Genomic DNA, 26,780 nt, shown 5'->3' on the forward strand with positions numbered 1-26,780 from the left:
TCAAACAATCCTGTGCCACATTCAATGTATGGCAAAACAAAGTTTGCTTAGTCCCATAAACTCGGAGATGAAAATTAGCTTCCAAAATCTAACGTCCTTGGAAAGCAACTAATCTTAGATGAAAGATGGGATCTCCTCCGTAAGCTTCCAACAGGATAATTATAATGTTTGTTCTTAAAGGACGGCGTTTCCTATGCCCCATGGTTTTCACAACCGTACAGGCCAGTTAATTTATGTAATCCCCAGGCAGGAGCAGCACAGGACTCAAGGACAGGCTAGTACTGGGTCTTCTGCTTGACTGGCCTCTTTCCCCTTGGGTTGAGTCTACAGGTTTTGTGTTATGGTTTTGATGAATTTGTGAACCCCGGGCCGAGGTGAGAGATGTCTCCACCCACAGGGAGGAGCCCCGTGGGCTTCGCCGTCGGTGAGCATGGTCTCAGCGATGTAGGACACAGCTGTGAAAGAGACTTTATTAAGGAGAGAATACAGTACATAACCCTGTGATGCCCTTGGAGCAGTCAAAAGACAGGAGAAGGTTGGAGAACAGACCAGGCTGGCGTCTGTTCTGCTTTAACAGTTTAATTACAAAGAGTTCAGCAAGACAGAATCAAAATGGCTGCTTACCTCAGCAGACTGACAATACAAGAACAGTTTTCCCAAAAGAGCACAGCTTCCTTCTTTTCCCTGGGGCCTTTCTAACTCTCTCAGGGCCTCACCTTTGCAACCCTTACCTCAGGGAAACGCCCCCACCCGAGGATCCCTTTCCTGTCTGTCTTAAGGTGGACTGGGCCAGATAGCTGGAGCTGGTCTGTTAAGGCAGTCTGAGGCTCTCTGTCATATACTCTATCACAAACCCGAGGAGCGGGAAATGTAATAAACATAGTCTTAGAGCAAATACAGTAGTCAGGATGATGATGTAGATACGAAGGTCTTGTAGTGGCCCGCAGCGCGGGGTACACCCGGGGATTCCTGCAGGCCGACGTGAATACCTCTGAATGCAGATCCGGAAGTGGCCTGCAGTGCGGGGGTATGCCGAGGAGGCAGAGGTCGGCGATACAGGAACCAAGCCGTAGACCTCGGATGGATGGTGTAATATTCTTAGGCACAGATAGAGTAGCATAGACAGGCTGAAGAATGGTAGTGTCCCGAGGATGGTGTACGCCGTGGAATCTTCAGTAAAGTTGATAGAAGTTGGAGAATGTACTCACACAAGGAAGTCCCAGCGGAGATACCAGAGGAGCGGGTCAAGAAGTCCAGGCAAGAGGGCCCTCCGAGGAGCGGATAGCCAAGACGCGGAAGAGCCTCTGAGGAGTGGATATTAAGAGCATCTGAATGCCAGGAGGAGAGTCTGGAACAGAAGATCCAAGTTAGAGTGGATTTAACAAGCAAGAGAACTCCTTGCTAACTCGTCTTAGCAATGGGCCAATCAGTGTAAGTACACTAGCGGTGTTGACATCATCGGGAGGGGACACCTCCAAGGTTCCCGGCCTGACTTATTCATAAGGAGGCCCTTCGCGTGCACGCCTAGGTGATACCGGAAGGAAGATGGTGGTCGGCAGCGCCCACGCTATCCCGGGGAAGTCAGCGTTGGATGGTGGAGGCCGCCATTCTCCCAATGATTGACGGTGCAGGGAAAAAAGACGTGAGCATGAGAAGAAGGGTAGAAATCCCTTGTGTGTCGGGGAAGACTACAGTGATAGGAGTATAATACTGTCCACCTGGTCGGTGCAGGGAAAAAAAGAGGTGAGCATAAGAAGGGTAGAAATCCATTGTGTGTCGGGGAAGACTATAGTGATAGGAGTATACTATCATCCACCTGATCAAGATGGTGAGACTGACAGTGAAATGCTAAGAGAAATTAGGGAGGCTAACCAAATTGGTAGTGCGGTAATAATGGGAGACTTCAATTACCCCAATACTGACTGGGTAAATGTATCATCGGGACACACTAGAGAGATAACGTTCCTGGATGGAATAAATGATAGCTTTATGGAGCAATTGGTTCAGGAACCGGCGAGAGAGGGAGCAATTTTAGATCTAATTCTCAGTGGAGCACAGGATTTGGTGAGAGAGGTAAAGGTGGTGGGGCCGCTTGGCAATAGTGATCATAATATGATCAAATTTGAATTAATGACTGGAAGGGGGACAGTAAGCAAATCCACGGCTCTCGTGCTAAACTTTCAAAAGGGAAACTTTGATAAAATGAGAAAAATAGTTAGAAAAAAACTGAAAGGAGCAGCTACAAAAGTAAAAAGTGTGCAAGAGGTGTGGTTATTGTTAAAAAAATACCATTCTAGAAGCACAGTCCAGATGTATTCCACACATTAAGAAAGGTGGAAAGAAGGCAAAACGATTACTGGCATGGTTAAAAGGGGAGGTGAAAGAAGCTATTTTAGCCAAAAGATCTTCATTCAAAAATTGGAAGAAGGATCCAACAGAATAAAATAGGATAATGCATAAACGTTGGCAAGTTAAATGTAAGACATTGATAAGACAGACTAAGATAGAATTTGAAAAGAAGTTGGCCGAAGAGGCAAAAACTCACAATAAAAACTTTTAAAAATATATCCAAAGCAGAAAGCCTGTGAAGGAGTCAGTTGGACCGTTAGATGATCGAGGGGTTAAAGGGGCACTTAGAGAAGATAAGGACATTGCGGAAAGATTAAATGATTTCTTTGCTTCGGTGTTTACTGAAGAGGATGTTGGGGAGGTACCCGTACTGGAGAAGGTTTTCATGGGTAATGATTCAGATGGACTGAACCTAATCACGGTGAACCTAGAAGATGTGGTAGACCTGATTGAAAAACCGAAGAGTAGTAAATCACCAGGACTGGATGGTATACACCCCAGAGTTCTGAAGGAACTAAAAAATGAAATTTCAGACCTATCAGTAACAATTTGTAACATATCATTAAAATCATCCATTGTACCTGAAGACTGGAGGATAGCTAATGTAACCCCAATATTTAAAAAGGCCTCCAGGGGAGATCCGGGAAACTATAGACCGGTTAGCCTGACTTCAGTGCCAGGAAAAATAGTGGAAAGTGTTCTAAACATCAAAATCACAGAACATATAGAAAGAGATGGTTTAATGGAACAAAGTCAGCATGGCTTTACCCAAGGCAAGTCTTGCCTCACAAATCTGCTTCACTTTTTTGAAGGAATTAATAAATATGTGGATAAAGGTGAACCGGTAGATATAGTATACTTGGATTTTCAGAAGGCGTTTGACAAAGTTCCTCATGAGAGGCTTCTAGGAAAAATAAAAAGTCATGGGATAGGTGGTGATGTCCTTTTGTGGATTATAAACTGACTAAAAGACAGGAAACAGAGAGTAGGATTAAATGGACAATTTTCTCGGTGGAAAGGAGTGGGCAGTGAAGTGCCTCAGGGATCTGTGTTAGGACCCTTACTTTTCAATATATTTATAAATGATCTGGAAAGAAATACGACGAGTGAGGTAATCAAATTTGCAGATGATACAAAATTGTTCAGAGTAGTTAAATCACAAGCAGATTGTGATAAATTGCAGGAAGACCTTGTGAGACTGGAAAATTGGGCATCCAAATGGCAGATGAAATTTAATGTGGAGAAGTGCAAGGTGATGCATATAGGGAAAAATAACCCATGCTATAATTACACGATGTTGGGTTCCATATTAGGTGCTACAACCCAAGAAAGAGATCTAGGCGTCATAGTGGATAACACATTGAAATTGTCAGTTCAGTGTGCTGCGGCAGTCAAAAAAGCAAACAGAATGTTGGGAATTATTAGAAAGGGAATGGTGAATAAAACGGAAAATGTCATAATGCCTCTGTATCGCTCCATGGTGAGACCGCACCTTGAATACTGTGTACAATTCTGGTCGCCGCATCTCAAAAAAGATATAATTGCGATGGAGAAGGTACAGAGAAGGGCTACCAAAATGATAAGGGGAATGGAACAGCTCCCCTATGGGGAAAGACTAAAGAGGTTAGGCCTTTTCAGCTTGGAGAAGAGACGGCTGAGGGGGGGATATGATAGAGGTCTTTAAGATCATGAGAGGTCTAGAACAGGTAGATGTGAATCGTTTAGTTACGCTTTCGGATAATAGAAAGACTAGGGGGCACTCCATGAAGTTAGCATGGGGCACATTTAAAACTAATCGGAGAAAGTTCTTTTTCACTCAACGCACAATTAAACTCTGGAATTTGTTGCCAGAGGACTTGGTTAGTTCAGTTAGTGTAGATGTTTAAAAAAAGGATTGGATAAGTTCTTGGAGGAGAAGTCCATTACCTGCTATTAAATAAGTTGACTTAGAAAATAGCCACTGCTATTACTAGCAACGGTAACATGGAATAGACTTAGTTTTTGGGTACTTGCCAGGTTCTTATGGCCTGGATCGGCCACTGTTGGAAACAGGATGCTGGGCTTGATGGACCCTTGGTCTGACCCAGTATAGCTTGTTCTTATGTAAGTCGCAGCTGTCTGCGACCGATGGGCATAACATTTTGGTGGCCAGCAGCATTACTCAGGAAGTGCACTTGGAGCTGGGGTACAAGAAGGCACCTACAATGGCCACACAGGCTGCAGGATACAGATGAGTACCCACAAGACACAGAACAAGGAGTGCAACAAAAGTACAGACAAGTAGATGGGACAGGAACAAGATTTAAACAAGCACAGCACAGGGCAAAACTGAAACAGAGGGTAAGGCAGGGTTCGGATAGACAAGACACCAGAAGGGCAAAGACAGGAACAAGACTAAACAAGCAGGACACAGGCAAGGCAGGCTAAGGCTACAGCTGCCAGAGTTCAAGCAGAGTCGAGGAGACAAACTGAGGTCAGAGCAGGCAGCAAGCAAAGCAATGTCGAAGGTCAGGCCGGGTGAAGGCCGGTGCAAGAGTACTTGGCGCCATAACCCCCTCTCCCAGCTTACCTATTGGTGGCAACTTCAGCACAATGCTCCCTTCTTTAGCAGTACCTGGCTCTCCCCCTCTGGGCCTCATACTGGTGGGATTCTGCCCCCCCCCCCCCCCCCCAAATTTTGGTGCTCTGGGCAACCACCTGGAAGCACCAGCCATGGGCCGGGTCCACCACGAGAAGTCAGTCCAAGGCGAAGGAAAAGCAGGGCAGGCCGTAACCAGGGCAGGCAAGAAGAAAAGGAGCAAAGTAAGGTGGGAAGCAGCCACGGTCAGAAACGCAGGCAGGAAGATGGCAAGCAAGCAGGCAGGCAGAGAAGCAGAAGCAGGAGCCCTGGAACAGGAACCCGGACAAGGCTAAGATAAAGCGCAAGGGAAGCCACAGCAGGGAGTAAGGTAGGGAGCTGTGGAAGAGGCAGACTTTTAAGGCATGGCAGGGCTGCCTCATGTGCCTTCGAGGCAAACCTGCATGGGTCAGTCAGGGGCACACTGGGGGCCCCTACAGGCAGGAGGTCCATACAGCGACCAGGACCGTTACAAAGGCCAAACCTGCGGAGAAGGCCGTATTAACGCCAGACACTGCAATGTTTTGGCGTGTTAATGCCTGCTTCAGGGGCACCCCTGCCATGGAGCGAAAAAAAATTGTTTTTCTGTTCTCGGTTGGGTTGTAAGGAGACAAAGAGTTGATAGTTACGATAGATTTTGGCAGCTAATTTTCACCTCTGAGACTACGGGACCGAGTGAACTTTGTTTTACAATACATTGAATGTGAAAAAGGATTGTTTGAGTTTTATTTGCAATGAAAAATATATAATTTTTTACTATGAAAAAAGTATAATGCTGCAAGAAACTACTCTAAAACGTTTCTACAATGCGACTGGTACATGATTATAAGTGGTGCAGTGCTAGACATTTCTTTTAGTGAATCAGCAATTTTGCTGCTACCCGTTCAGTTTCTCCAAGAAGGATGACGACATATCATATCAGAGATAAGAGCTTACTTAGCTGTTCCCTACCTTTTTAGTTTTGTGATCTATTTTTTATTAGGTAGTGGCTTTTGGCTTCTTGTTGGAATCGGTAATGATCCTTCTGGGGCCAGTGTGTGATTGGAAAAGCACAAAAACATTGCAGAGATTTTACTCTGCATTAAAGCACTTTTACATGTTAGTTATCGCCTTCTGTATCGATTGTTGCTGATCTTTTCTCTGCGTGTCTTTTGTTGCACTCTCGTACCTTAATCTACTCCAAACGGATTTGTCTTGCGACAAGAATGAACCTCACTCGTCAACCAGAGTAAGCTGATCTGATCTAAGTCTCTCAAATTTACTGCTAGTGCTGTTCTTAATACTTGAATTGTGCCCGAGAGAGAGAGAGAGCTTCCTTCTGGAGCTCACAGGATGTAAAATGCACAGGCATTATTATTATTTAATCTTTATTAATTTTAACATTCATATAAAGATAATTCTCTTGACAATTATATCATTACAATCATTCATAATTCTCATAAAGGAAATACATAAAGCAAAAACAAAAAACCATGTATACAATCCAAGTCCACAATATAGGATCCAAGAATCAGGGGTGGGCAATTCCAGTCCTCGAGGGCCACAAACCTGTCGAGGTTTTAGGATATCCTAATGAATATGCATGACATAGATTTGCATACAACTGAGGCAGAGTGCATGCAAATCTCTCTCATGCATATTCATTAGGGATATCCTGAAAACCAGACTGGTTTGTGGCCCTCGAGGACAGGAACTGCCCACCCCTGATCCAAGTGATCTAATAATCTTAAATCATATTTAAATTTAAACTTAGCACTGGCAGGAGCTATCTAATATATGAGGAAGAACAAAACACAGACTTTCCAAGGTATTTGGATCTGAGTAATAGGTTAACACAAACACGCTATATTGCTGGATTTTCACCCAAAAATTGTGTTAATTGTGATGTTAGGAAAAAGAGGAAAGATTTCTCTCTAAACTTAATTAAACAACGACAAGGAAATCTTTGTGTAAAAGATGACCCCCTCTGAAGGACCTGAGGTCTTAATATCAGAAATTGCTTCCTTCTTTTCTGTGTAGATTTAGACACATCGGGGAACACTTTCACTTGCGTCCCCATAAATTTCTCCAGACGATGTTTAAAGTATAATTTCAAAATCCATTCCTTATCCATCTCAAGGGCAAAATTTGCTATCAAGGTAGCTGATTCAGCTTGGGCCTGGTCAGAAGACTCCAAAAAGTCCGTAAGATTTAATCCTGCAATTCCATTTTTTTCCTTAAATGGTTCTTTCTGAGGATCAAGTATCCCTCCAGAAACCTTTTTTAAATCATCTCTCACTGGTATATAAAATACTCTAGTAAGTGGAGGAATTTGTTCTGGAGGTATTTTCAAGATTTCCTGTATATATTTACCAAACATCTCTCTTGGAGTTATGTGAGGAACTTTAGGAAAATTAATTATTCGAAGATTCTTGTTTTTTAATAAATTTTCCATATTCTCAACTTTATTTAACAAAGCAATGTTGTCTTTGACCAATTGTTCTTGCTTATATTTCACAGAGTTGAAAACAATTTCTCTCTCAGTCTCTTGGCCACATATAACTTTCACAGTATTTTCCAAGGATTTAATTCTGACTTCACGGTCTTCAGTTTTTATTTTTAATGGCTCAGTCTGTTTGATCATTAAATTACCAAGCTCAACCATTGTTTCCCATAACGATTCTAAGGTTATTTGTCTTGGTTTTTGTGGACAATAAGATTTTAAACTTATCTGTTGCGGCGCGGCTGTCTTCCCCGGATATTTCTGAAACTTTTTCTTGCTAAAATGCCCCCTTCGGCTCAGGAAAAGGTGTGCGCGGGAGAAAGCCCTCCCTGGGGCTACCCCCGAAACGCCAAAATTCGGCCCGATGGACGCCCACGTGATGCGAGGAGCTGGTACGTCAGGAGAGAGGAACCGAGTTCCCTGCCGGACTCCGATACCACACTATCCCCGACGCGGAGGGAGGCGCCAAGAAACCCAGCGATGCTCGAGACCCGGATGGTGACCCGGAAGCCCTGCAGGATGAAACTGCCAGCGGGGAGAGCCAGCCAGGGAGTTTGCCTCCGGGAGAAAGCGGCTTGGAAGAAACAGCCCGGAGGGCTTGAAACGCACCTTGCTAGCCCAGACTGAGGTGAATTGGAAGTTTCTTTTATTCAGGTCAGGGGTGGCCCAACACAAATGGACTATTTCTGTTATCTCGCTTCCACATTTTCTTGGTCTCTGATTGCATCTTTTCATACGTGAGGATCCGCTCTCTCTCCTTGCATTGTGCAGAAGTCGCTTCACATTGATACTTCTATCAGCAGTGCCATTCTTATGTTTTTATCCTTTAACACAATGGGTTGGGTTTGTTTTTTTTTTGGTTCAAGCTTTCTAGCAGTTGGAAAAGCAACGTCCCAAGTGATCACAAGTTCTTCATTCTCTATAACTGTCTCAGGTTCCTGATCCTAGTGCTTTTCTAGTACAGTGATGTTATAGTGTTTGCAGTGGATGAGCCCTTCCACCTTATTATGTCTTTCGGTAAACAGGCCTTCTGACATCAGCGTGTCACATCCAGCAACGAAGTGTATATTGTTATCTGTTTTACCAATTTCTTCTATGTCAGCTGTGATCCATCTTGTCCATAGTCCCCTGTCCTGTGCTGTAATTATCAATCTCTCATCTATAGGTTTGAGCTCACCTCTCCTTTACCACTGCTGTGTCAGATCTTGATCTACTTTTAGTTGCAGGAGTAACTCTCTGCATTGCCCGATGTATTCATGCTTTAGCTAATCGTTTTGCCCTTTTTTTTTGCTGGTCTGACTTTTAAAGAGGTTTTTGATTTATTTTTTTTTACTGTTTTGCAAATGTTTTTGCTTCGTTCCATAAGTTTGCCAATAAATTGTCTTTCATTCCTTCAACTTGTCAAAATGATTGTCCAAGCGTAAGGATGGAGACTGATTTTGGTGATTCACTTTTGTACTTCAGCACTTTGAGTACTGGGTCTATTGCTGCTGTTAGGTAAGCTTGGAGGCCTATAATGGCAGCTCTGTATGTGCACTCTCTTTCTGTAAGGCCCATACCAGCTTCAGTTCTTGGAATGTACAGTCTCACCATAACCCTGATCCCTAATGGGCTGCTTCAGCTCTTTACTATTCCAAAAGAAGAGTGAGGGATTGTAAGTTGATTGATAGCTTGCATTGATTCTATGTTATTAAAGCGCTTTTCAAGATGAATTTTAATCTCCTATGATATTCTTTACTGTTTTTATCTCTCGGTAATTTATACTGGACTGTTGCACCTTCACACACCCCCTAGATATTTCTGTATGCCTTCCTTCTCAAGTTCTCTTGCGTTAATGTCTTCAGTCGACATTTCAGTTTTTCCAAAATTTTCCTTTAAGGGCGTTCACCTTAGCACGTTTGTGCAGTCCAAATGTCATAGAAACAGAGAAGCAGAGAAATGACGGGCAGAAAAAGACCAGTGGTCCATCCAGTCTGCCCAGCAAGCTTCCCCTGGTAGTATCTGCTATGCCGTGCATGCATCAGTCGGTTTTCCTTGACGTGCTTCGCTTATGGACTTGGCCGTAGAAGCAGTCCTGTGTTTTTTTCTTAATGGCTGCACATCAGTACCTCAGACTGTAAAAAGTCATGGCTCGTATTGGTTGTCTCTGAATCCAAATTCCTCTTTCCTTTCACCACCACCCCCTCTCTTTCAAAGCAGAGAGCGATGTTGCACTTGCATCAAAAGCATCAAGGCTTATTGGTTAAGGGCAGTAATCCCATGCCTTCTATTAAGGGCAGTAAGTACTGCTCTGTGCTGGTTCTCCCCATGCTTATCAGTTTCCCAGACCTAAGAGCTGGGGCCCTCATTGGTTACTGTCTAAATCCAGTTCCTCTTTTCCCCTGCCGCTGAATCAGAGAGCAATGTTGGAGTTGCATGAAAAGCACAAGCAAGTTACTCCCATGCACACTTTCTTCGTTTTCTTTAGGACTTGGTCTTAGAAGCAGTCCTGGGCTTTTTCCCTTATGTCTGCGCATCAGTGCCCCAGACCATGGAAGTCGGGGCCCTCGGTTGTTGTCTGAATCAACATCCTCTTTTCCCCCTGCCGTCTAAGAGGGGAAAAAGGTTGCATAAGAACATAAGAAGATGCCATACTGGGTCAGACCAAGGGTCCATCAAGCCCAGCATCCTGTTTCCAACAGTGGCCAATCCAGGCCTCAAGAACCTGGCAAGTGCCCAAAAACTAAGTCTATTCCATGTTACCATTGCTAATGGCAGTGGCTATTCTCTAAGTGAACTTAATAGCAGGTAATGGACTTCTCCTCCAAGAACTTAGCCAATCCTTTTTTAAACACAGCTGCACTAACTGCTCTAACCACATCCTCTGGCAACAAATTCCAGAGCTTAATTGTGCGTTGAGTAAAAGAACTTTCTCCGATTAGTTTTAAATGTGCCCCACGCTAACTTCATGGCGTGCCCCCTAGTCTTTCTACTATCCGAAAGAGTAAATAACCGATTCACATCTACCCGTTCTAGACCTCTCATGATCTTAAACACCTCTATCATATCCCCCCTCAGTCGTCTCTTCTCCAAGCTGAAAAGTCCTAACCTCTTTAGTCTTTCCTCATAGGGGAGTTGTTCCATTCCCCTTATCATTTTGGTCGCCCTTCTCTGTACCTTCTCCATTGCAATTATATCTTTTTTGAGATGCGGCGACCAGAACTGTAACAGTATTCAAGGTGCGGTCTCACCATGGAGCAATACAGAGGCATTATGACATTTTCCGTTTTATTCACCATTCCCTTTCTAATAATTCCCAACATTCTGTTTTCTCTTTTGACTGCCGCAGCACACTGAACCACACAGTTGCATTAAAAGCATCACAACATATCGGTTAAGGGTAGTAATCTCCATACCTTCTGCTAAGAGTAGTAACTGCCGTACCAGCAAGTTACCCTCCTGTACAGTTATCTCATTTCTGTCCTCTAGCCTTTAGAGATCCACAGTGTTTATCCCATGCCCCTTTTAATTTTTGTCTGTTTTCTCCTTCACCACCTCCTCTAGAAGTCATCCCTTCTGGGGTTTCATTTTGTGATTCATAGTGTTTTCTTTCCAACGGAAAAGGTTCAAAGTCTATACATCATTGAAACCTTTTAGGTAACTGAAGGTCTGTATCATATTTCCCCTGCATCTCCACTCTTCTAGGGTATAAATATTCAGATCCTTCAGCCTCTCTTCATATGTCTTCCGATACAGACCCCACACCTTTTTTGTCATCCTTCTCTGGACAATCTCCATCCTGTCTCTATCCTTTTTGAGATACGGGCTCCAGAACTAAACCCAGTACTCCAAGTTCCTGTACAAGGGCATTATCACCTCCTTTTTCTTACTGGTTATTCCTCTCTCCTATGCAGCCCAGCATTCTTCTGGCTTTAGCTATCGCTTTGTCACATTGCTTTGCCATCTTCAGAACCAAAGACACTATCACCCCAAGATCCTTCTTTTGGTCCTTGTACATCAGTTTTTCATTCCCCAACACATACAGCTCTTTTGGATTACCACATCCCAGATGTACTTCTTGGCATTGAATCCCAGCTACCAAATCTTCGACCACTCTTCCAGCTTTCTTAAATCACTTTTGATTCTTTCTGCTCCTTCAGGCATGTCCACTCTGTTTCAGATCTTAGTATCATCCGCAAATAGACATGTTTCTTTCTGTCCCTTCTACAATGTTGCTCACAAAGATATTGAACAGAACCGGTCCCAGCACCAATCCCTGAGGCACTCTGCTTAACATGGCTCTCTCTTCAGAGTAGGTTCCACTTTCCATTACACTCTGTTCCTATTGGTCAACCAGTTTGTAATCCAGGCTACTACCTTGGTGCTCACTCCCAAGCTTCTCATTTTAGTTACAAGCCTCCTATGTGGGAACGTATCAAAAGACCGTATCTAAGAAGCTTTTCACTACTTGGAGTTATTCCACTAATTGATGATCACAAGAGCTATAAAGCTTCAAATCATCAACAAATAGTAGGTGAGATGTTATCTGTGGATCATTGTCATCTCTAAAATTAAGGCTAAATCCATAGCCAAGGAGTTAATAAGAGTATGCAGTGAATTCAGGGCCAGAGACAGGGATTCTTACTAAAATATTCTTCGCCAAATCTTGATGTTAGGCGTGACAAATTAGCCATTCTTATTATAAGGAGGGAGTGTTGTCTGCCACATTTTCATGATGAACCTGATGTATTTGAACAATCCAGGGTTCACCTTGTATATTTCAAGGCAAACTATTATCCAAGAGTGTGAGATGCTATCAAAAGCTTTTATAAAGTTAATCCATGCTCTATAGAAGTTTTGATGTTTCTTTCAGCTGGCCATGCTGTCTTTAATCATCATCAAGAGGTCTTTGGTTCTATATGCAACTCTGCCTTTCTTGTATAGATATTGTGTTGTGCTATTAAAACAGATTTCTTAATAAATATTTAAACTAAAATCTGGATTTTCTTCCATATGAATTCTCAGGTGTGTTTTTAAACTTGATTTCTTTCTATATCTTTTACCACAATTTGGACATACAAATTGTTTCTCTCCAATATGTATCTTCTCATGGGCTCTTAAACCAGACATGAATGTAAATTGTTTATCACAGTCTGGACACACAAATGGTTTCTGTTCCATATGTATCCCCTGGTGGTATTTTAAACCGGATTTATGAGCAAAACCTTTACCACAGTCTGGACATATAAATGGCTTCTCCCCTGTATGGATCCTCTGGTGACATTTTAAATATGCTTTATGAGTAAAGCATTTACCACAGTCAGAACATTTAAACGGTTTCTCTCCCATATGAATTTTCAGATGGGCTATTAAACCAGATTTGTGAGCAAAGCTTTTATCACAGTCTGGACATGCAAATGGTTTCTCCCCTGTATGTATCCTTTGATGAGGTATCAAACCCGATTTATGAGTGAAACATTTACCACAGTCTGAACATTCAAATGGTTTCTCCCCCGTATGGATCCTCTGATGACCATTTAGATCTGATTTCTGAGTAAAACGTTTACCACAATCTAGACATGTAAATGGTTTTTCTCCATTATGGAATCTTTGATGGACTTTTAAACCTGATTTATCAGTAAAACTTTTTCCACAGTCTAGACATGAAAAAGGTTTCTTTCCCAAATGGATTCTAAGATGTAATTTTAAACTTGATTTGTTACTATAGCCTTTACCACAATCTGTACAAGTAAATGGTTTGGCTCCCATATGTGTTATCTGGTGGGTTTTTAAACCCGATCTATGAGTAAAGCTTTTACCACAGTCTGGGCATGTAAATGGTTTTTCCCCTGTATGGATCCTCTGATGAACTTTTAAATCTGATTTCCGACTAAAACATTTACTACAATCTGGACAGGTATATGGTTTTGCTCCCATATGGGTTACCTGGTGGGCTTTTAAACCTGATCTTTGAGTAAAACGTTTACCACAGTCTGGACATATAAATGGCTTTTCCCCCGTATGGATCCTCTGATGGTCTTTTAAAATGGATTTCTGAGTAAACCTTCTCTCACAGATTGGACATGTAACTGAATTTTTAAATTCCCATTGCTGTTTTAAACCTCTACCATGCACCATCAAGAAACGTTGATTTTCTTCTGTATGGGTCTTCTGAGGTTGTGTTTCCTGCATTTTTTTATTGACCCCTTCACTGCTTGGTTTATTGCCTCTATTCATCTTCTGGATCTGTCTTAGATGTAACATTGAACTTAAGCTTAAGTTCTTACTGTCTTCAGTCCATTTAAAAGATTTCTCCCTAGTGTGTCTTAGCTGGTGAGAGGGTAGATTGCCTTTTCTTGTGACGTTTTCTCCCCACAAGGTGCAAGTGAATAACTTCTCTTCTGTACTTGTCTGGTGTCTAGTACTGATTGTCAGGTTTACAGAAATGCTGTTTGCCTCTCCTCTGGGTTCCTCAGGAATTTCTCTTTCCCTGCTTGTGTTAGATTCTCTTTTCCAGTCTCTTCCCTGGATAAACATTTCTTTGTCTTTCTCTGGAAGCATCTTGCAGGTTTCCTGGTGTTCAGCACATCTCGTTTGATGCTTATTTTCATGATTGATCCCATAACCTGTTGGATAAGAAAGAAAGTGCAGACATTATTTCATATCTTGGTGGCATAGGAAAAGTTCTCAGGCTCCATATTCAGACCCTCAGAGCTGAATGTGCAATGGAGAACTAAGGGCATGAGAGGTCTAGAACGGGTAAATGTGAATCAGTTATTTACTCTTTCGGATAATAGAAGGACTAGGGGGCTTTCCATGAAGTTAGCAAGTAGCACATTTAAGATTAATCGGAGAAAATTCTTTTTCACTCAACGCACAATAAAGCTCTGGAATTTGTTGCCAGAGGATGTGGTTAGTGCAGTTAGTGTAGCTGGGTTCAAAAAAGGTTTGGATAAGTTCTTGGAGGAGAAGTCCAGTACCTGCTATTAATCAATTTGACTTAGAAAATAGCCACTGCTTTTACTAGCATCAGTAGCATGGGATAGACTTAGATTTTGGGTACTTCCCAGGTACTTATAGTCTGGATTGGCCACTGTTGGGGTCAGGATGCTGGGCTTGATGGACCCTTGGTCTGACCCAGTATGGCATGCTCTTATGTCCTTAGACATCTGTTTTACTTCAACAAATACTTTTCAGAAGGAAATTAGTTTTGGACAGATCTATCATTAAATCCAATGTAGTCACTGCCCTATAATTTATTTATTTATAAAATATTATATCCCGCTAGGGATGATATAAAAGTTCTTATCTTTGCCATTAAAGGTTATCAAACGGAATTCAGATGACTTCCTTCTTTATGCGATGATACTCTATATATTTTTACTAGTTTAATTAAATTTGATATATTGTATTTTAAATAGAGTACTGGAAGTATGTGGTCATGACGGGGGAATGAAATAGTGAATCAGATTATAGGTAGGTTTCTGAAGAAGAGCCAATGAGAAGTGTTTTCTCAAGGGGGATAAATGAATCCTCTCTCTTTGCTCTTTTGGCTTCAGCTTGTGATAACTCAGCATGTGACATTTTGGGGGATTTAAAGCCTGTCCTCAATGCGGTCTGTGGGACCTGTTAAATATCACTTTAGGGCTTCCACCACCCCCAAATGTGAGATGTGACGTGACGGCACAGTGAGAGAGAAGCACACACACTAAGGAGACAACACACGCGGCAGGTGTGTAAGAGCTGTGAGAGAGGTAGGCAATGAGAGCGTGAAAGCTGTGAGAAACAGAAAACGAGACATACACACTCAGCGAGACATACAGAGGGAGTGCTTCCCCTGATTACAAAAAAACAACTGGAATTTCACTCGGTAACACTGTAAATATCTTCCAACACAAAAAAGTGTATTAGACAAAGAAATACAGAATTTTTTTTTTATATTTAAACGGTTTTTATTAGGAACCATAAAGAAAGCAGTACAAGGTATGAAGCATAATACATGTTGAGCAGAGTGAATAACATAATGTGAGTCAAACCTTAATTGACATCAGAACAGAGAAAGCATCAACTGGCTCCATGATATTCCCCAACAATACAACCCCCCACCCTCCCATACCCCCCACCCCCCTGACCAATTCAATAGAGAGCATGTTATAGAGGAGGCAATACACCACAGTGACACCGAAAAAAGGAATATAGGAATCAGAGCAAAAGAGATATGTGGGAAAATGGCAAATAGCAAAGGGTATAAAAAGAAAGTGTAGTAAAATAAAGAGGTCACCAGAAAGCACATCTACAATAAGCCACCAAAGGCGGCCTTCATGTAACTGTACAATAACCCGTAAGTAACCAGACAGCCTAAGACAAGCAGACTAAATGTCCAGTGCCCCCGTACAGAGGACACCCTCTAACAGTACAGGTACACACGACTTATATCCCTGAGTCTTCCAGCTGCTCCAGCCAGCGGATGTAAGGATCCCATATTTTCCGGTAGTGGAGAATACGATCTTGATGAAGTGCCGTGAGTCTGTACAATTGATAATAAGAGTACAGACGTTGCTGAATGGTAGCCAATGAGGGAGCATCCAACCGCTTCCAGTGAAGCGCAATTTCGGATCTCGTGGCAATAAACACTTGTAGGACTAGCCGTTGGGTAGAAAGGGAGACGTCCGGAAGCGGGGCGCCCAGTAAAGCATGCCAAGGGTCGACATGAAGGCGCACATTAATGAGCTGGGCCACCCAGTCGAGCACCTCTCCCCAGCACTGTCTGATCTTACGACATGTCCACCAGATATGGAAGTAAGTGCCTTTATCCGTGCACCCTCGCCAGCAAGTGTCAGGTATGTCAGGAGCAAATTTGTGAAGCGCAACTGGAGTAAAATGCCACCTATAAATCATTTTGTAGCAGTTTTCCTGTAGCCCTGTGGAGATCGAGCACTTGTGGGCGGTGGTGTAGATCCGTTCCCAATCCTTATCATCCCAGTTCTGGTTAAAGTCCAGTTCCCACAAAGTCTGGTGTCTCTCACGGTCCAGTTTTCTGCCATTGATAAGAGCGTAAATTTTGGACATCACTCCCCGGATGGAGGATGCATTTTTGCACAATGTTTCAAAGAGAGTACCTCTAGTCCGGATAGAGCCCTCCCGCACCCCCTTACGCAAGAAATGATACACCTTGGCATATAGAAGAAAATCAATAGGATCCAGAGCATGATTTTGCCGTAAATAGTCTTGTGTTCCTATAGCATCCTGCTTGTAAACATGCCCCAAAGTACGAACACCAGCCGGGAACCATTGTTGATGAGCCTTGGAGCAGTCCCGAAGAGGCAATATAAGATTAGAGAATACATGAATCATCATGGAGAAGTGCTCCCTGCCCACCAACAAGGGCTGCCAAATCCTCCAGATACGCAAGGTGGTTCGCAAAGCAAAGGGTTCGTAAACAATCCCCCCCCACGAGGAACGGGGCTGCCAAGGGAGGGCAGCAATAGGGAAGGGCCCCAGTAAAGCTTGTTCCAATTTGACCCACTGTGGAACATCCCTAGTACCATGAAATGCCACCAGTGCCCGCAATTGCGCCGCACCGTAGTACCACACCAGGTTCGGAAACCGTAGACCGCCTCTAATGTTAGGCTGAAATAGCATGACCGATTTGTAACCTCTCCTTGTGGTTGGTGACCTTGAAAACCTTTTTTTTATTGTGGTAATTTGTTTGACGTGTAGCGTATCTGAACCGCAGGCTTCGTCCTGCCGGGAGCTGTCCTTTGAGTGACTCCAGGCGCGTTACAGATGCATACTGTCCCTTCCTTTTTGCCAAAAGTGGTTTCGGATTTTCACTTGAATCAGTCCATTTCCCTGCCATCTCTGGATAGGGAAAGCGATACAGAGGAATATCGTCTGTTACAGTACTTTGACGCCAAGAGGCATATCGTGAGATATCCGGGAGGTATTTAAACCTCTCAGGAAGACGGATCTCCTGTTTGTTCTCCACGGTGGAAGTAAACAGGGCGAGCCGGTGTCGCAGGCTACAAGAGCCCACTGGATTAAGGAGGTAGCAGCCATTGCCTAGTCAGGTTAGGGCTCATTCCACTAGGGCTCAGGCAGTGTCATGGGCAGAGGTTAGATTGTGGTCTCCCATCGACATTTGCCGAGCTGCGACGTGGTCCTTCTTACACACCTTTTCTAGGTATTATCGCCTGGATGTGCAGGCCCGGGAGGACGCAGCCTTTGCACATGTGGTTTTGACTGGACCTCGGGCAGCCCTCCCGTCCTGTTCGAGAGTAGCTTGGGTACATCCCATTTGCTCTGGATCCACCTATCTAAAATGCTAAGAATTGAGAAATTACTACTTACCTGATAATTTCCTTTTCTTTAGGGTAGACAGGTGGATCAACCTTCCCTCCCTTGGCTGCTGACGGGTTGTGCTATTGTCCTCCTGCGTCTTCCAGGGGTTAGTGGTAAGTGTTAATACAATTCCTAGACTAGTGTTAATACATTCTTTGTCTGAGCTCAGTGTTTTCCTGTTGGCTGTGTGCTGGAATGGTTGACTGTTAATAATCAAGTTTTGCTAGCTTTTCCACAGAATACTGGCGGGCTGATGTCAGTGCAGGGGTGTAATATACTGTGATGTCAGCTTTGCACCGCCTCCATCTATTGATAGAAGTGCATAACCCACCTGTTCTGGATCCACCTGTCTATACTAAAGAGAAGGAAATTATCAGGTAAGTAGTAATTTCTCAATCCTTATTCAACCTCCCAGTTTCTCCTTCCTTTCCAACCCATCTCTCACCACAAATCCCCTCTCTGATCCCTCTCATGTATATCCTCAAGGGCTAACTCACCTTCCTAGGCCCTCTCTCTTCACCAGTCCACCCCTCTGATCCTCTCTTTACCTTTGATTTATTCTCCTCTTCCCACTTTCTTGTTAGCTGCTTCCCCAATCTGAAGAACTATTAACACAGAAATTAAAATGTTAGGCTCACTAGTCTACAATTTCCCAGATCGCCCCCGCAGCCCTTTTTTAAAAAAATGGCGTTATATTGGCTACTCTCCAGACTTCAGGATTACAAGCAACAGGTTTCCAATTTCCTGTTTTCATTCTCTTAGGACTCTGAGGTAGACACAGTCCAGTCTTGATAATTTGTTACTCTATGGTTTGTTAATTTGATATACTACTTCCATTACCACACAGAATGTTTTCATGTAGGTATGATCCCAATATTCCCCTCATTAAAAACTGAGGCGAAACATTTTTTTCAGTTATTTTGCTATTTCCTTGCACTGTCTAAGCAAAACTTTTATCCTTCTGTCATCTAGAGCCCAATCGATTCCCTAACAGGCTTTTTGCTTTGAATGTACTTGCTCTTGCCTATTTTTCTTCATTTGGGTCTCTTTTTCAGTTTTTGAAAGATGTTATTTTGGGCTTAACTGCCTATTACACCTCACCATTAAACTGTGCTGGCCATCGTTTGGTCTTCCTCTGAAACTTTCTAATGCATGGAATATGTTTTATCTGGGCTTCCAAGACGGCATTTTAAGCAATGTCCACACCTCATGAAAACTTTTAACTTTTCTTTTAGTTGTTTTCTAATTTCCTCACTGTGCCATAGTCATCAAGCTCTCCCCCCAGTGATTGTCAGATTTGCACCAGGTCCTGTGTTCCACTGAGATTTAAAATAGCTGCCCATACTGTCAGTTCTAGGACCAGCTGCTCAATGAAACAGTCATGTACGGCATCAAGAAACCTCCCTAGCATGTCCTGATGAGATATTGATCCAATCAATACAGGAGTTGTAGACATTTCCCATAAGTATTAGGTCACCAAATGTATTTGCCTTTCTAATTACTTTTTCTTCATCTTGGCCAGGTGAATGGTAGTGTACACTCACTGCTGTACTTTACCAGCCAGGCACGGAATTTTTATCCATAAGGATTCCTCATTACATTTCATTTCTGGCAGGACTTTTATTTTGCATGACTCTATGCCAGACAGATCAGCTCCTTCTACCCATTCCCTCTTTGTCCTCATCATGGTTTGGCTGCTCCATCCCTCCTTGGGCAAAAATGTCTGCAGCACCAACTGACACCACTGCTAGGCTCCTTCTGGATTAGGCACATAGCTGTAGGGTAGACAGCAGGACCTCTGAGGATACTGGCTGACTCCCTGTTTGCTCCACTAATACCAAGTCTATTTTAAGTTCCTTTTTTAAGAATTGAAGAAGCCAAGTTCTCCTTCCTACCTCTGGACACGATGCAGAACTTGGATATTGATTTCGTTACTGAAAGTTTCAAACCACTCTCAAAGGGCTCATAGTCTAAGTTGGTACTTGAGGGAATTGAGGGGAAAGTGAATCACCGAAAGTCACAAGGACTTGTCAGTGAGAGAGGCAGGATTAGAACACAGGCTTCCCTGCTTCTCAGCCCACTGCTGTAAGCACTTTGCCAAATAACTACTTTTATAGCTGAATTTGGAACACACCAGCTGGTGCAAATCAAAGACAAACACAATAGAAACGTTCAGCAATCACACAATAACCACAGTCTGCATAGAAAGGTTGAAATAGAAGGTCTCTAGACACAATGCCCAAGGAAAGAATGGATGAACAGTGGATGAAATAGATAATGCACATTACGGAGATTCTTTCTCAAATACCCACTGGATGTTTATGTACAAGAAACAGGAAATACTCCAACTAAATATCTAGTTACTCCCATACTGAAGGCATTCAAAACATTTCAGTGCACAACTTCTCATAATGGAGCAAAAAAATCATCTTTACCCAGTGATGTTACAGTTTCATAATTCTCCTGCATGGTCTCCTTGTAAAGCTCCTTCTGCCATTCTTCCAACATCTCCCACTCTTCCTCGGAGAAATAGACAGCGACGTCCTCAAATGTTACAGGGACCTGGAACAGGAAGAGGGACCTGCTCAGCACCCACTGCCTCAGGCACAGCAGCACAAACTCCTGACACGTTGCCTCTAAGATCTACAAGCTGGGTAAGGGAGAGGCAAGAATGTGTAGAGCAGAGAACAGTATATTTTTTGTAAGAACACGACTCATCAATCGACTCAATGGAGTGGAGAAGAGGAGAAATGAGATAACAGTGGACAGGATACTAGGTTCCATAGCCTGAAGAGTCCTGAAAGTGTTGGTAGTGATCGGGCGAGGCTGTAAGGAAGAATGTGAAAGTTATCCTATGATGGTCTGAGAGGGGAAGGGACTGAGGTGGATAATTCAGAGACAGCAGTTGGAAGAAGAAACTACTGTAGGTTAAGGCAGTGACTTTGCTGGTGAGGAAGGGTGGTAGAGCAGAGTTTTATATCCAATGGGGAAGCTTAAGGCAAAGAGTTTTGAGCCATGCGAGTCAGAGGGGTCCATCAGCATGGAGGTTTATTTATTTGTTTAGGTTAATTGATTTTGATATACCACCTTTCTCAAAAAGAACCAAAGCGATTAACAATATATTAAATTTAATGGCAAATTACATGTCAAATCATGAGCAATAAAATACACCAATCTATATAAATAAAAATGTTAAATAGTTTGGACAAAATCGCTAATCTCAGAAACCACTGAACCGATTGCTTTCAAATTTGGACACAACCTTCATTTCGCATACAGGAAGGTTCTTCTGTACTTACATTACAGATGTGTCACACCTGTGACAGGTAAAATAGGTTTAAAATTTTTTTTTGAGAAAACAGCGACATCTGCTGGACGTAAGCGCCATCTGTTACACCTTACACTAGCACACGCTACACTAATCATTTCGCCAGTCCAGGCACACGTTTCACTTCCATTTTAACACATTCACGCACTTTTTTCGCCGGAAGATAACTATTTCCTTTTCAGATAAAATATACCCACCACCCTCCTCATACCCCCCACACACATGCCAAATTGATTTACTTCCCACAGCCTCCCAACACACACAAAACCACCCTCCTCACACCCCCCACACACATGCCAAAATTTATTTACTTCCCAGGCCCTCACAACACACACAAAACCTGACAGAAGTCCGGGAGGCTCCAGCGGGGGGCCAGGACCGGTCCGAGACATCTCCTGCACTACGGCTGTCGGCTGCCAGCAATCAACATGGCGCTGAAGGCCCTTTCCCTTACTATGCCACTCGGGGACACCAATGGCGGCAGTAGCCCATGTGACATAGTAAGGGCGAGGGCCCCTCGGCGCCATTTTCAGGACTGGCAGCCGGTGGACCTTTGCCCTTACTATGTCAGAGGACCTACCGCTGCCATTGCTCCACCCCACTGACATAGTAAGGGCAAAGGTCCGTTTGAACCCGTTTCAGTGCTCGCAGCCGACGGACCAACAACAATACATCGCTCCCGGACCGCTCCTGAACACCCGCTCCACCGACTGACATTTTTATCAGGTCTCGGGGGGTCTGGAGGGTGGGGGGTGGCAATGAATTTATTGCGAACATCTTGGGGAGGGGTCACGAGGGGGGGACAGGTTTCATTCATTCATCAACTCTGGGGGGGCAGGGGGGTGGGCAGGAGAGTGTGGGGTGGTTAGTTTAAGAGAACTTTTCTCATAGGGTTGTTTTTTGGGGGGGAAGGGGGAGGTTCACACACAAATACATACACTAAACTTGCACGATCTCGGGAACGCACCAAAAGAGCCCTCCCCAGACCACAAAACAAATTTGGAAGTGCAAATTTGGTTAGGCACTCCCCTATTTGGCTACATAACGTGCACAGACACCCAGGGACAGACCACATGTAGCACCAACAATTTTAATTTCCCAGGTCTTGGGAGGGGGCAGGAGAGTGGGGTGTTATTATTTGATTTAAAGGGTTGGGATTGGGGGGGGGGTTTGGTGTGGGGGGGTTCCCACAGAAATAGAAAGACAAAGGTTTTCTGATCTGAAGGGTAGGCAGTAGGCGGGGGGAGGTGACAGTGAGGGGAGGGAGAATGAGGGGGGGAGGGGAGTGTCAGGGGAGGGAGAATGAGGGGAGAGAGTTGGAGTGGAGACAGGGGAGGGAAGGGGGGGGGGTGAGTGACTAAGGGGGAGGAGGATGAGTGACTGAGGTAAATGGGGAAGGGGGAGGGAGGGTAAAGAACCTGACTCTGCCACTGCAACGCGTGGCTGGGTACCGCTAGTTAAAACATAAATAGTAAACAGATACAAATGCAAAAAATAGTATGAAAACAATAAAATACAAAAACAAAATAGAAAACAACTGTATTAAAATTTACATCCCTCTTCATACAAAAAAAAAAGATAAAATATAAAAACATAATAAAACAATCGTAAAATAGCATCAGCATCACAAATATAAAGCCAGACCCACTCACTGCCTTCCGCACATAACCCACACTTCCAGCACTTTCTCCCAACCACAGCCACAGAGACCCTTCTTCATTTCCCCACCTTGTTCAGAAACATCACAAGAGGCAGAATATAAAGGAAGAAAGCGCTCCAGTCCCCCTCGCCAGTCTTGCCTCTTGTGTCCCAGCCTTTAAGTAAATTCTCTCAGCAAACCTCTACACACACTAAACATACAAGGAAACATGACGGCAGAAAAAGAGCGTACAGCCCTATCCAGTGTGCCCATAATTTCAAACTCTGAAAGGCTGTATTTCAAGTTTCAATAAGTGAAACTAAAATACGTGTGTAAGTCTGCTTTGAAAATTTGGTTTAAATTTATGCGCATATTTGCTGGCTAACTTATTGCGATGTTACAAAATTACTCCCAGACTGAACTCCTTCCATTGAGCTGTTGCTCAGTGCACATTAATATCTATAATCACAGGCCTGTAAAGCTTTCAAACACACTCACCTACACTATTTATACTGGATCCAGACTCTCTCTCACACACACACAGAACAGAGCCGGGCCTCGGAACTGAAAGGACTTTGCTGATTGGTTCAGGCTGCCTGTCACTCCATCTGTACACCAATAGGAGCAATGGGCTGGAAGCCAGGCGTGCTTTATCTATGAAAGCAGAGTAGAGGGCGTCAGAGGTTTTAGAGTCCCTCAGGGTGGCACTAAACAAACAGAGCTCAGGTTTGCCCCTGCGGGTTCCCCATTTGAAATTCAACTCGCCCTTGATCAGAGTGAGGAGCGTGGGGCATCTCAGGCTCTCTCTTTCTCCTCTGATATTTTTGGCCTTAGCTGGCAGCAGTGATTGCGGGGGCATTGGGACAGGAAACAGCCCCACCGCAGCAGCACAATTCAGGCTCAGCTGGTGACAGCGGTGATTGCGGTTGTAGGAACAGGACAGCAGCCTAAGAACATAAGGCCTGTCGTACTGGGTCGGACCAAGGGTCCATCGAGCCCAGTAACCTGTTTCTAACAGTGGCCAATCCAGGTCACAAGCGCCTGGCAGGATCCCAAGGGGCAGAGAGATTCCATGATGCTTATTCCAGGGATAAGCAGTGGATTTCTGCAACTCTTACCTTCATAATGGTTTATGGCCTTTTCTTCCTGGATTTTGTCCAAACCTTTTTTAACCCAGATACACTAACAGCTTTTACCATATCCCCAAGCAACAAATTCCATAGTTTAATTATGCGTTGAGTAAAAAACCTTTTTTTCCCCCATTTATCTTAAATGTATCACCTAGTAACTTTTTTGCATGTCCCCTAGTCTGAGGAAGGAAGGAAGGCCAGAAGGAGGAGACTGAGCTGATGTGTTTGCAGAGATACCAAGTGTGGCTTGTCCCAAAGAGTGAGGCTTACTCCAGTGGTGTGTCCATTGCATACATTTGGAAAGCTCTGAATATTGTATGAATTTGCAAATTAACGGGTAGATTTTAATTGCACAGCGCGCGTAAATTCCGGGGGTTACGGGCGTGTGGCTGGGCCTTGCGAGCGCTGTGCGCATTTTCAAAGGGGCCTGGCCACGCGCATAACCCCCGTTAGTGCCGGGCCCAGAGAAAGGGGCGGTCCGGGGGCCGGGGCTGGAGGCGGCCGGTACAGGGGCCATTTCCCGCTGGGCCGGGGAAGCGAGCGCCGGCAGTCGGCCGGCACGCGCAAGTTGCTTCTGCTCCAACGGAGCAGTAAGCAACAGAACAAAACAAACAAAAAAAGGTACGGGACAGGGCTTAGGGGGGTGGGGAGGAGAGAAGAGGGGAAGAGGGAGGGAGCGTGGATAAGGGAGCAGGGTCGTTCCCTCCCAGTCCACTCCTTAATTGGTGCGGACTGAGAGGGAACTGGGAGAGGCCTGATCTCTTCGCTGCGCATACTTTTATAAAATTAGGCCCCCCCCCTTGTGGGCGGCCCACGGATTTTATGACATGTGCACGCGCATCTTTTAAAATCTACCCCTAAAGGAGCAACACAATTATACTTAGCTGCCTTTTCTTTTATCTAAATTGTAATTCTTTAATCCCTTTTGAAATTACTATTAGAAAGATGAACACTAGGGATTCCCAAACCTTGGATGTGTGGATTCGTTTTCAAGCTCTTAAAGTTTTCAGGATTCCCAGCTCCTCCTCACCTGTCTCCCCCCCCCAAGCTAAGCCCCCTCACTCCCTCCCATTAGTCTCTCTCCCCATCCACACACTCTTCTTTTCTCACTCTCACCTTATTGCAGCTCCTGCTGAAATTTGGATCCTGGGCCATGCTGAACTCCTGCCCTGCGCTGGCTGCCACTGCTCTGCTCCCTGGCTCTGCCTAATTTCTTTGGCTAGTCTTGCTGCCTTGTTCCTGCTGTATTTTGCCAAGAAATCCCAGCAGATGATTTTGCAACTCCATTTGGGGTTCACAACCTATAGTTTGGAAACGGTGGTAGGAAATTTAGAATTATTTCCCTCCCTGTGCATAAATGCAGGCAAAGCTCCCTAAAAAGCTGCCTGTGCAGGAAAATGTCTCTGCCTGCTCCCCCTCTGCCAGCCCTACCTGTACAGGCTCTGCCTCGGCCATGCTCTCTCCTGGGGAGGAGGAAGCTGCAGGCTCTCTCCCTTCTCTCGCTTTCTTCAGGCTCTGCTTCTCTCTCAATGGCTGAGGCTTGCGGAGAAGCTGCAGGAAATGTTCCGGGTTAGGAGGAAGTCAGGATCTGGGCAGAGAAAGAGACAGGAAGCCCTGCGGTCTCAGGATCTCATGCAGGCGCCATCTTGTGACTGGCAGAAAGCTGCTGAGATTCCAGTTATGATCCCAGCTGCCAACCAGCTCCATCCATGCCAGCAGGGGCACCGATCCAGGTCTGGATTTGTAAATCTCCCGTCTCTAAGCTTTCTGCTTCAAACCTGTCCACAGTCTCTATATATACGGTACCTCTCCCTTGCTTTGGTCTCTGAGGCCAGGTTCTCATTTGCAGGGACAAACGATAGCTCTTGCACTCTGCTTCCCTGCAATCAAGCCCTGCCTCCATCCTTTACTTCACAGCACTGCCAATTTACACGGTCTTTGCATCTTAGTAAACACATAGGGAGAAGAATGGTGGTTTCCAACTTCTCTACTGACAATTTGATCAGACGCCGGAATAATATTTTCACCTCTGGCATGTGATTGATTAGCAGCAATAAATAATAAGGCAGCAGACAGAATAAACTTGTGACTTCACCTCTTCTAGCAAAGTCTCTTAATAATTTTGGAAGCACTCCTTATGTGCTCTGAAATGTCTTCTTCTCCCACTTACTCAGTTTCCTCCCAGTATGCAGACTGAAGTTAGTTCAATCCTCCTTTACGTCTTAAACCTTCCCACTGACAGTGGTTAGAATGTAAACTGTCCCAATATTTAGTCAGGTCTCGGACCCAGATTTAATATCTTCCAAGAAATCCTTAAGGACATCCTCAGACAGCACAAAAAAGGGTGATTCACTCTGTTAATTCCTTAGGCAGTGGCCTGGTGGTCACTTCTCACCCTCAATAGCAACACGGTTCTTGTTACCTTTATGTTGTATCTTCTTTGTTTCTCCTGCTAGTGAACTTTATCGGGGTCCCTTGCTTTGGATGGAATTTTTAACCTTCCGTATCTTTCTGGGATAAAAGACTTCCCTCTTCCAAAGGTCGGGAAAACTGACTCCTAGGTTCCGTGGTTTATCAGCTCCAAGGGCAAAAAAAAAATATTAGAATGAAGCCAAATATTTCAGGGGTTACTTGGCTTTTTGGGATAAAGTTCTTCTGAAATCCAGACTTGCAGATCGGGGGCAGGGAATTTATTTAACGCACTCGGTGCTTCATTATGATGTGTGCTGCACTCATCAGTAGGAGTGCGCACCGCTCAAGGTTTCGGTTGTGCGGGTGTTCAGAACGAGTGGGAGAGCGAGCGGGGGTGACCGGGATTCAATCCATTTCTAACGCAATGTAAAATGTAATCTTATTTCATTGTTGGGCTTTGGTGTTCATTGCATTTCCTTTCTGTATTCTTCGACCCAATAAAG

General features: G+C 44.2%; 1 protein-coding gene across 1 annotated transcript in view; it reads right to left on the reverse strand.

Annotated features, from left to right (window-relative positions):
- LOC115081539 (oocyte zinc finger protein XlCOF6-like) overlaps positions 1-25,456 on the reverse strand; it is a 63,344-nt gene extending 37,888 nt beyond the window's left edge. The window contains exons 1-3 of the mRNA XM_029585976.1: positions 25,297-25,456; positions 20,204-20,330; positions 12,551-14,053 (exon numbers count right to left, since the gene is read on the reverse strand). Of these exons, the coding sequence (XP_029441836.1) occupies positions 12,551-14,053; positions 20,204-20,330; positions 25,297-25,320 (1,654 nt within the window). The 5' untranslated portion in view covers positions 25,321-25,456. The remainder of the gene's footprint in view (positions 1-12,550; positions 14,054-20,203; positions 20,331-25,296) is intronic.
- Between the last annotated feature and the right edge of the window lie 1,324 nt (positions 25,457-26,780).

Source organism: Rhinatrema bivittatum, unplaced genomic scaffold (assembly GCF_901001135.1).
Source record: "Rhinatrema bivittatum unplaced genomic scaffold, aRhiBiv1.1, whole genome shotgun sequence".
NCBI classification, from domain to species: domain Eukaryota; kingdom Metazoa; phylum Chordata; class Amphibia; order Gymnophiona; family Rhinatrematidae; genus Rhinatrema; species Rhinatrema bivittatum.